Raw genomic sequence first — 10926 nt, forward strand, 5'->3', positions numbered from 1 at the left:
TCCGCTTTCCGTGGGCGTGCGCCGCGCAGTCGCAGTCACAGCGCAGAGATCTTTTGTCCTCCCGGCGTCCCCGTAGTGGCCGTAACCCGAGTGACACGTTTCCTTGGGGGCGTGGAGGAGCGAGGTCGGGGTGGGCCGTCAGCACTTAAAGGGCCCGCCGCTCGGGCGCAGGAGGCGGTGCCTCTGGAGCCAGTGCGGGGCGCGGGAACCCGAGCAGGTTCGGGAGGCGGAATGGAGGGCCGGGTGGGCTCGCGAGGGGCCGGGGAGTCCGCGGGGAGCGAGGGAGTTTCCGAGGGTCGGGTCGCGTTCCTGGCAGAGTCCCTACGGGGCAGGCCCGCCCCCTCTGTCCCAGTTCCCCGCTGCCTGGGCTGGGGCGGCCGGGGTTCATTCATTCCCGGCCTGGGGACTCCTAGCTCGGCGCCGCTCCGCGCCACAGCCCAAAGCCCAGCCTGAGACCCAGCCGCCCTAGAGTGCCCACGGCCCGGCTCCCCTTTCCTCCAGCAGACAGACTGGGAAAACCGAGGGGGCGACGGCTGAGCAAGGTCACTCCGCGGATCTGGGGCGCAGCCGGGCTCAGACCAGCTTTCCTGCCTCCCAGGGCCTCTCTGCCACCACTTTCGGGGTCCGCGCCGGGCGCGGGGCGGGGGCGGGGGCGGCTTCCGCGCGGCGGGCAGAGTCCAGCGGGGAGCGGTGGGGGAAGGGCGAGCCGCCTGGGGAGGGGGCCGGGCTGCAAGCCTGGCGATCCCGATTCCAGCCCGCTGTCGCCAGCTGTGGGACCGAAGGGAAACTGTTTCACCTCTCTGACCCTAGTGTTTGTATCTGTAAAATGCCAGTGATAACACCTGCCTCACCGAGATGCTGGGGGAATTCAGGAAAATCATGCAAAAGTGCCCGGTGCAGAGCCTGGCACACAGAGAGCTCTTGGTCAAGTGAGTTGGGGCTGCGTGAGCCCAAAAGGGGATAGAGGCAGCGTGGAGGAAGGCGGCAGCTGGCCCGGTCGCTGGGAATGAAAGGCCTCAGTGTCTGGGGCTTCCTCCCCGTCCCGCCCGTTCTGCCCGCAGTTTGTTCAGGGTGGAGGTGCGCACCTGGCCAAGTCCACGTCTACACGGCCTACCCAGAGAGGCCTAAGTTGGGCGGCATTCCTAACTCCGAGCCAGGAGTGACCGGGCTGGCCCTGGCATGGGCAGAGACTGAGCGAGGGTTGGGTGGGGCCCGCTCCAGGACCAACCACGGTGTGGTTGCCCTTGAGCTGGCCTCAGCCTGCCTGGCAAAGACCTCATCCTTGAGACCATGTGATCTATTTCCTGCTTCCTCCTAGCTGACCCTTGAGGGAAAGGGGGTGGGGGCCGCCTAGAGCAGGAAGTATTAGTCACTGAGCCCAGGTGCCAATTTACACCTAGCGAAGGTGGAGGCATTGGACAGGCCTGGGTCTGAGCAGAGAACACTCCTTCCTGGGACCCTGGAGTCCCAATCCTGCTGCCATTTTCCTTCTACCCAGGACTCTCCACTCCTCAGTCACCTTGGAGAAAGAAGTGTGGATCCTCAGATTCCATCTTTCCAACTCCAAGACAAGTGGAACTAGAAAATAAGGTGCCTGTATCAGTCTCCCCAGCTCTGCTGTGGTGGGCCCTTAAGATCACCTCACTGAACCCTCACACTGCCTCATGATGTTTATACAGTTATTAGCTCCGTTTTACAGAGGCAGAAACTGAGGCCAAGAGGCTAATTTCCTAAGGCCAGAAAGTGATAGTATCCAGACTTGCCCCAGGGCTGACTTCTGAGCCAGCCTGGTACCTAGGGCACACTGCTGCCTCCTTCCAAAGTGAGCGTAGGGGACAGGATTCCAGTGGGAAGGAAGCTCTGAGCGGGCAGCCCAAGCCACCTCTGAGACTCTGTATCCTGGGCCAGGTGCCATGGCAGAGAAGGTGCTGGTAACAGGTGGCGCTGGCTACATTGGCAGCCACACGGTGCTGGAGCTGCTGGAGGCCGGCTACTTACCCGTGGTCATCGACAACTTCCATAACGCCTTCCGTGGTGAGCAGGGCAGTGGGGCTGGGACTACTTGAGGGGATGGCAGAAGCAAAACTCTGGATTCCACCTCCACCACCGGGTGGGGAACATGTGTCTGGCTAGTCCCTGGGAACACAGCACCCCATGTCGTGATGATGTGGCCTACATGTACCCTACCAGGAGGGGGCTCCCTGCCTGAGAGCCTGCGGCGGGTCCAGGAGCTGGCAGGCTGCTCTGTGGAGTTTGAGGAGATGGACATTTTGGACCAGGGAGCCCTACAGCGTCTCTTCAAAAAGGTGGGTGCAGGCCGGGCGCGGTGGCTCAAGTCTGTAATCCCAGCACTTTGGGAGGCGGAGACGGGCGGATCACGAGGTCAGGAGATCGAGACCATCCTGGCTAACACGGTGAAACCCCGTCTCTACTAAAAAAATACAAAAAAATAGCTGGGCGAGGTGGCGGGCGCCTGTAGTCCCAGCTACTCGGGAGGCTGAGACAGGAGAATGGTGTAAACCCGGGAGGCGGAGCTTGCAGTGAGCTGAGATCCGGCCACTGCACTCCAGCTTGGGCAACAGCGCGAGACTCCGTCTCAAAAAAAAAAAAAAAAAAAAAGTGGGTGCAGGCTGGGCACAGTGGCTCACGCCTGTAATTCCAGCACTTTGGAAGGCCGAGGTGAGGAGATCACTTGAGCCCAGGTGTTCAAGATCAGCTTGCTCAACACGGTGAAAACCCATCTCTACAGAAAAATACAAAAATTAGCTGGGTGTGGTAGCCCATACCTGTGGTCCCAGCTACTCGGGAGGCTGGCGTGGGAGGATGGCTTGAGCCCGGGAGGTGGAGGTTGCAGTGAGTTGAGATGGCACCACTGCACTTCAGCCTGGGCAACAGAGCAAGACTGTCAAAAAAAGAAAAAAAAGGTAGATGCAGGCAGGCAGGCCAGGGGCATTGCCAAGGACTAAGGCCAGTAGAGCAATCTCTGGCCATGTCGCCCCTGCAGCACAGCTTTATGGCGGTCATCCACTTTGCGGGGCTCAAGGCTGTGGGCGAGTCGGTGCAGAAGCCTCTGGATTATTACAGAGTTAACCTGACTGGGACCATCCAGCTTCTGGAGGTGAGAGGGCAGGGCAGAGACATTAGGAGGGCGCCCAGCTAGGCCCCAGTCTGGCAGGCAGTGCCAAACACAGAGCCCAAGCTCTATCATCCTGGACTCAGGTCTTTATGTCCCAGTCTCAGTTTCCCCACCTCAGCCCCATTCTCCTGTGGAGTAACAGGGTGGGAGTCATGTGTGAGGCGGAGGCCACTGACGCCACCTCTCCACGGCCAGATCATGAAGGCCCATGGGGTGAAGAATCTGGTGTTCAGCAGCTCAGCCACCGTGTACGGGAACCCCCAGTACCTGCCCCTGGACGAGGCCCACCCCACGGGTGGCTGTACCAACCCTTACGGCAAGTCCAAGTTCTTCATCGAGGAAATGATCCGGGACCTGTGCCAGGCAGACAAGGTGAGGGCCCCCTTGATAGCGCCCTGGCTCCACTGATTGATGGCCCACCCTGAGCCTGAGGGTGGGATTCTGAACACCCCTGCTAAGGAGGAAGCTAAGGCTCAGGCAGTTGCAGTGGAGGGCCCCATCCCCTGCTTGTTTCTAAAGATAAGGAATAGGCAACTGGCCAGGCGCGGTGGCTCATGCCTGTAATCTCAGCATTTTGGGAGGCCCAGGTGGGCAGATCACCTGAGGTCAGGAGTTTGAGACCAGCCTGGACAACATGGTAAAACCCCATCTCTACTAAAAATACAAACATTAGCCCGGCATGGTGGTGTGTGCCTGTGGTCCCAGCTCTTCAGGAGGCTGAGGCATAAGAATTGCTTGAACCTGGAAGGCGGAGGTTGCAGTGAGCCACATCAGGCCACTACACTCCAGTCTGGGCCATAGTGAGACTCCATCTCAAAAAAACAGAATAGGCATGGGGAGGGCTCTGGGTTCAGTTAGGACACACTGCGTGTGCCTCTGGCCTCACCGCCTGACCCACATTCCACAGACCTGGAACGCAGTGCTGCTGCGCTATTTCAACCCCACAGGTGCCCATGCCTCTGGCTGCATCGGCGAGGATCCTCAGGGCATACCCAACAACCTCATGCCTTACATCTCCCAGGTAAGGCAGAAGGGAAGGGACAGGAGTGACCCTGGGGTTATAGTCGGTGCCTGGGATCTGAGGGGAACTGACCTGATCTCCACCTCCAGGTGGCGATAGGGCGACGGGAGGCCCTGAATGTCTTTGGCGATGACTATGACACAGAGGATGGCACAGGTGAGCCTAGGACCAGGGGGACCTAGGAGTGGGAGCCAGGAGGGAGAGTCAGGGGGAACAGACTCCCTATCCAACACACTCCCTTCTCTGCAGGCGTCCGGGATTACATCCATGTCGTGGATCTGGCCAAGGGCCACATTGCAGCCTTGAGGAAGCTGAAAGAGCAGTGTGGCTGCCGGGTAGGAAGAGAAGGGAGAAATGAGGGAGGGGAGGGACCAGATCCAGGCAGAGAGGCCCAGAGGGGTGGTCAGTCCAGCTCCTTCCATAAACCCTGTTCTCTGCGGGGCAGATCTACAACCTGGGCACGGGCACAGGCTATTCAGTGCTGCAGATGGTCCAAGCTATGGAGAAGGCCTCTGGGAAGAAGGTAGGCCCCCTGCCCCACCCATCTCACCCCACCCAGCTCTCAGCAGCACAGCAGCTTTGGCCCTTCCCACTCACCTCTCCTGTGGGCACCTGGCACTGCCCAGTCTCCTCAGCCTGCCCAGCACCCAGCACCAGGTGCCTGCGGGCAAGCCGCTGCTCTGCACTTTCGCTTCTTAAAGACCTGGCCGGCAGCTGGGCCAGGGCCGGCTCAGCTAAGCTCCAACTACCTCCTGTCTTGCAGATCCCGTACAAGGTGGTGGCACGGCGGGAAGGTGATGTGGCAGCCTGTTACGCCAACCCCAGCCTGGCCCACAAGGAGCTGGGGTGGACAGCAGCCTTAGGACTGGACAGGATGTGTGAGTGCTGGCCGGACCCCTGCAGTTAGGGGCCAGGGAGGGGCTGATCAGATCTGGGCATGACCACCCAGGGCAGGCTGTGGAGTGTGGGGAGGCTCTGCATTCCACCGTGGGCCCTGAGCACGCACCTCGCCGTGTTGCAGGTGAGGATCTGTGGCGCTGGCAGAAGCAGAATCCTTCAGGCTTTGGCGCGCAGGCCTGAGGACCCTCCCCTACCAAGGACCAGGAAAAGCAGCAGCTGCTTGCTCTCTAGCCTCTGGCAGGAACCCAGGGCCCTGGAGCTGCTGGGGCCAAGCCACGGCCTCCCCTACCTCAAACCCCAGCTGGGCCCACTCATCCCACCAGGCATGAGGCCAAGGGCTCCACTGACCAGGAGGCCGAGGTCTCTAACTCTTATCTTCCACAGGGTCCAAGAGTTCATCAGGACCCCCAAGAGCGAGTGAGGGGGCAAGGCTCTGGAACAAAACCTCCTCCTCCCAGGCACTCATTTATACTGCTCTGAAAGAGCTTTCCAAAGTATTTAAAAATAAAAACAAGTTTTCTTACACTGGGGCAGGTTCTCACAGATGGTCACTATCCACCCCTGGAATACAATCAGCCAGGCCTGAGCACTGAGGAAGCAATTTCTTTAATTTTATTGGAATCCAGGACACAAGAAAAACACCCAAAAACCACATGGAGACAGAAGACGAGACACAACTCCTCCCCCACTGCCTCCCTGCTCAAGAGTGGGGACAAAGTGGGGGTGAGACAGCTGAGGGGAGACCTGAACCTCAGTCCAGCCCTACAGGCTCCAGGCCTGCAGGGAAGGAGGGTAACCGGGAGGCAGGGCCCAGCCCCCCAGTGTGGGGAAACAGCTGAGGGAAGGCCCCCCTCAAAAGGCTCCACCTCCTCACCAGCACTCCTGCCCAGGGACAGGGAGCCCACAGCAGCAAGGGGACCCCGGGGCCATGGCCACATTCATGACTGAGAAGCAGCTGAGTGGAGGCAGGAGACACACGATTATCTGGGCAGAATCAGTTGGGGCAGGGGCCTGGGAGGGCCCCATGGGCCAAACCCTGAGGTCACAGGAGGGGGCCCAAAGCGGGGCTAGTGAGTGAGGTCCTGAGTGAGTGGGTCAGCGGCTGGGCCCCTTTCTCCAGCTGCCTGTAGCCCCTCCAATACTGCTGCCAGGGGGGCCCGCCTCCAGGGAAATGGGATAAGAAAGCAGCCTGCCCCTGCTGCAGACAGAGCCAGGTGGCTGAGGCCAGGAAGGAAGGCCAGGCCAGGCCTTGCCACCTGCCCCAGAGGCCTGTGGGAGAAGGACAGGTCAGGAACGGTGGGGATAGGGGCTCGACCGGCTCAGATCCAAGATGGTGCCAGGCTTGCTTGCTGAGTCCCCCATGAGCTGGGGCACCGCACTGGGGCCAGCGACTAGTTAGACAGGAGGCAGCAGCTTCTCAAGAAATTCCTTAACAGCTGCCATCTCCTGAGGGGATTAAGAGGGGATCACGAGAGGTTCCTGGCTGGAGGCAGAGAAGTGGGAGTGGGAAATGGTCCCCCACTGACCTGAGGACAGGAGCTGTGCATGACACCCGGGTATGTCTTGAACTGGACCCTGGCAGGTGTGACAACAGACCGGAGCTTCTCAGCCGTCAGGGCCCCAAACCGTACAGGCACCATGGGGTCCAGCTCCCCATGGCACTGGAGGATGGCCAGGTCCTTGGCACTGCCATTAGCTGCCTGGGGGCCGGATAGGACTCAGGGCAAAGCTAGTGCTGCAGCAGTCCCCAAGCCACAAGGATGCAGACCCAAAGGGTGGGGGGGTCAGTGGGGACATTCACCTGGGGGAAGGCCCGGTGCAGAGGCAGCCAACAGCTCAATGCCACGATGCCAGCCAGAGGGTGGGGGCAAGTGAGGGCCGTGTAGAGGGAAAGGGCCCCGCCCTGGAGGGAGAAGAGAGGAATCATGACGGCACAACTCACTCACCTGCCACCCCTACCCCCCACACCCCCACCCCTCTCCCCTCACCTGTGAAAAGCCTCCCAGGACGATTCGATTGGCAGGAATCCCGTTCTTCATTTCATGCTCAATCAAGGCCTTGACTGGGGGGAGGGGGCATGAGTAGGTGGGGGGAAGCTGCCAAGGGGCCCAAGAACGGAGCCAGGCTGAGGAACCGCCCAGAGCTTTCCTGGGGGGCAGGGGAAGGAGGAGGCAGAGGAGGGGCTGGGGTCTTACTGTTCTCTGCTGCCTTCTTGATGCCAGCCTCGTCCTCTGGGGCATCTGGACTCAGTCCCATCAGGTCAAACCTGGGGAGTAGAGGCACAGGCAGCTATAGAAAACCCCAGCCGGCCAGCCTCCTGTAGCTCCCTCAGCCCAAGTGTCCTCGTCCCCCTGCCTAGCCCTGCTCCCAGACTCACCAGGAAGGCATCACCATCTTCATGTTGAGGGTCACAGGGATCCTAGGCCTGAGGAGACAGCCAGAGGGCCCAGCATGCTCAGGAGGAATGACGAGGCCACAGCCCACAGCCCAGAGTGGGGCCGCGCCGCCCCTGGGGGCCCTCCCAGCAGGCAGGGCCTGTGTTTAAGGTGTTGCCAGGCAACCTGCCACGTGGGGCTGGAGGCTGTGGTTGGAGCAAAGCACCAGCGATGGAGAAGCAGAGCCCAGCGCTTGGTGTGCCGGGGTCCCAGCTAGTCAGTGAGTACTTGGGGAAGGGGCAAAGGGAGGTGTGGGTTCTAGGAGAGCTCAGGTCTAGGAGGCCCTAGAGCTGGGGGTTGGTGCTGGACCCCACTCCTGGGGGCTCCACAGGAGCTAAGGCTGAAAATGCCACTTCTGACTGCCCTGAGCCCAAGCCCCAGGATGCAGCTGACAGGAGAGAACAGGCCTGGGATGCCAGGACCATCCCCAGATGATCCCCAGCCTCAGCCCCTCCCTTGCTGGGGTGACACTCACGCATGGGGACAGATGTACTTGACGTGAGGGAGTCGGATGGTGGAGAGGGCGTCAGCCCAGCTGTGCCTGTAGGAGGGACGGGAGAAAAGGCTCTGATGTGGTAGAAAGAGAAGGGGACGGACGTACAGGCCTCTCCAGTCCGCTGCTGGGCCCAGGCCCCTCCTTAAGAAGCACCCCTCCTCAGTCACTTACCCTGTGTCTCCAAGTCCATGTAAAAAAATAACCTGGAAAAGGATGGAAATGGGGAGACAGGAAGGTTCCCTCTAGGTTCTCCAACTTCTGCCCACCCCTCCCCCACCCCCAAGGATCTGGAGGAACCCAGGTAGCAAACAGGTTACTACTCTGAGCTTCCTGGCCTCAGGATACTCCCTGCTCATCATTGCCACCTCCATTTTTCCCACACCCCCTCCAGCTGGTCCTCCAGCTGCTCCCACAGTGTCTGGCCGTGCGTGAAAGGGGACCCTTACCGCGGCCGTTTCCCGCTCAGCTCCAGACACGGTGGCAGCATCGGTGAGCAGGGGCACAGACATGGTGTTACCACACATACACCACACGGCTCCACGGCGGGGGCCTGCACACATTAGGGGTGGCGGTCAAGAGCAAAACCAGACACAGGACACACTCCTGGCCCAAGAGGCCACCAGGCCATCAGCCCCACACAGCACCCAGGTTCTGTCTTGGGCACAAATAGGCAAGAAGTCCCAGGGCACAGGGGAAGGAAGTCTGCCTCAGTTCCAGGGTTGAAAGGCAAAGGCAGCCACCCTAGTGGCCCAGAACATGTGTCTCTGGTTCTGGCCCAACCACAGGATCTGAGCTTGCTGGAGACAGGCAGAGGCAGGGCACAGGGACTGTAGGGCAGGGGGCAGAGGGGAGGCAGCGGCACGCCTGCTTCATTCCCCCTCTAACTCCTCAGGGGTCAGTGCTTTCCCCCTCCTCTCCAATCATCCCTGGGTCCCTGCCTCCCCAGCTCCCGGCCCTATGGGAAATACAGAGAAAAATGCCAGGGAAAGGAGCTTCCATCCCCTACTCAGTGCCGCCTCCAACCCCCATCTCAACCTCCCCTGACCCAGCCCGCATCCAGCCTTCACAGCAGTTTCTGGCCCATCCATTCCCAGACCCCCAGGGGGCTGCCCATGTCCCCAGATAGCGTTAAGAACTCCACCCAACCCCAAACTGGTGCTCCACGCCCCCCTAAACGGAGCTACCTGCTGCTGCTGCCACTGACTGCAAACGAGCCCCGGCTTGACCACGCTCTGGGACTCCCAAACACACAAAAGAATGTCAGGCTGGCTGGCCCCTCCCCATCCTCCAAACTCGCCGGCGTCCTCCAAACTCGCCGGAAGCTTCCACTACCTGCCTCCAAGTGCCTGCCCACCCCTCCCAACTGGCCTCACCTTCCATCTCTGGCCCCTGAGGGCAGCTCCCCACAATGGGATCATTCACCTGTGACCCGGGGCTCCTCTTCCCACTGGGGAACGCACCTCCCGCCCTGAGCTGCGATTCCCTTCCTTCTCCACCGTGGGGACTTGCACCTCCCGCCCAGGCTCCCTCCTTGGGGCCCAATCTGTCTCCTTCTACACCTTGAGAACTTCCACCCTGACCCAGGATCTCCTGCTCTCCACAATGGGAACTTCTGTTCTGACCAAGGGTCACCCTCCCCAGTAACATTTTCTAACCCGACCCGGGACTCGCACCTGCCCACAATGGGGCTTTGCACCTTTGACTCTGGGGAAGCCCCCGCCCCACAATGGGCTCTTCTACTTTCGACCCCGAAGTCTGTCCCATTATACCCAGACACCCCCTTGCCTAGCCCTACTCCACTCCCGAAGTCCCCAAGACTGGACAGCGCCTTCGCACCTCACTCCCCACCCCCATCCTCCCCTATCGCGGTCCCCCTCCCCGCTCTCCGGGACCCTCCCAAGGCCGACCTCCCCCATATGCCCTTCCTCTGCAGCCGCCGGCTGGCTACCTCCACTCCCTGGGGCTTCCGAGGCCGCTTGGGCAATTCTCCTCTTTCTCCCGCAGACACACACTCTTCCCCCTCGGCCGCCCCCGCCGGAACTTCCGTTCGAGTCCCGGGAACCCAGCCATCGCGCTGCCGGAAGTAGCCTGGCCGGCAGTACGGAACCCGGAAGCGGGGACCCGGCTTCGCTGGATAGAGGCTGCCATGTTGGAGGCAGTGGGGCCACTCCCTGTCATTCAGTCGTGCAGTCGCTGGGTTCTCTCCCGCTCCCACCTTGTAGAATCGAGAAAGGGCACCCAAGACTCCCACTTGCTACCACCACCCATGCGCCTCCTGGAGGAGGGCTGACCGGAAGGAGAGGCATCCCTCACACTATTGTTCGCATAAACTTTACCACCTTGCCATCCCTATGGGACACACTTCTTAAGGTCTCGGGTGTCTGCCACTGGCTTTCATGCCCTATTCCAGGATCATGAATGCAATGACACACTCCGAACCGAACAGAGCTTACAGATCTAGTTCTCCAGCCTTAAAGATGGGGAAACTGAGGTTCAAGGAAGCAAGTAAACAGCGACCTCGGGATTCCATTGAAATTCTGCCTCTCTGGATCTGCTTCCTGAGATATAAAATAACCACCTTGCCTCCTTCACGGCTTTGTTGGTAGGTTTAAATGAGGTTGTGTGAACATGCTTTATACAGTAAAATCACAGCATGATGCGTTAATCACGCAAAAAAGGACCTAGGAAAAATACAAAAGCCGTATCAGAAGAGCTGGACAAGCACTGGCAGTGTTAGCGCTGCCCTTCACAAGCAATGTCATGCAGACAGTGCACAAAACGCTGCCTTCAAGCTGAAGTGGAAATAGGTATCAGGGACCACATAAAAGTCAGAAGGGAGGCAAACTGAGTTGAAGCAGCATGTCCCTGAGAATGTGTGGGGATCTGCAAATAGGAAATGAGTCACACTTGCCCCTCAGTCACTTAGGACTCACTCTGC

At 60.0% G+C, this 10926-nt stretch overlaps 2 protein-coding genes and 1 pseudogene across 13 annotated transcripts; 1 reads left to right on the forward strand and 2 right to left on the reverse strand.

Annotated features, from left to right (window-relative positions):
- The window catches only part of LOC144335247 (B-cell CLL/lymphoma 7 protein family member C pseudogene), a 369536-nt pseudogene that overhangs the window by 119795 nt on the left and 238815 nt on the right, over positions 1–10926 (reverse strand).
- Positions 174–5588, forward strand: GALE (UDP-galactose-4-epimerase). 10 transcript variants are annotated; one of them, XM_077991417.1, is made up of 13 exons: positions 174–217; positions 834–929; positions 1499–1590; positions 1909–2034; positions 2191–2306; positions 3005–3118; positions 3332–3508; positions 4044–4157; positions 4247–4313; positions 4407–4492; positions 4603–4680; positions 4921–5035; positions 5179–5587. In XM_077991417.1, the coding sequence occupies exons 4-13, from the start codon at positions 1914–1916 to the stop codon at positions 5235–5237; spliced, it is 1047 nt and encodes a 348-aa protein (XP_077847543.1). In that variant the 5' UTR covers positions 174–217; positions 834–929; positions 1499–1590; positions 1909–1913; the 3' UTR covers positions 5238–5587.
- LYPLA2 (lysophospholipase 2) lies at positions 5641–10027 on the reverse strand. 3 transcript variants are annotated; one of them, NM_001266699.1, is given in 10 exon segments: positions 5641–6503; positions 6584–6757; positions 6859–6960; positions 7046–7119; positions 7253–7323; positions 7435–7482; positions 7968–8033; positions 8160–8191; positions 8435–8538; positions 9937–10027. In NM_001266699.1, coding segments are annotated over 9 exon segments (696 nt in total). In that variant the 5' UTR covers positions 8513–8538; positions 9937–10027; the 3' UTR covers positions 5641–6452.

This window comes from Macaca mulatta, chromosome 1, assembly GCF_049350105.2.
Source record: "Macaca mulatta isolate MMU2019108-1 chromosome 1, T2T-MMU8v2.0, whole genome shotgun sequence".
Lineage (NCBI taxonomy): Eukaryota > Metazoa > Chordata > Mammalia > Primates > Cercopithecidae > Macaca > Macaca mulatta.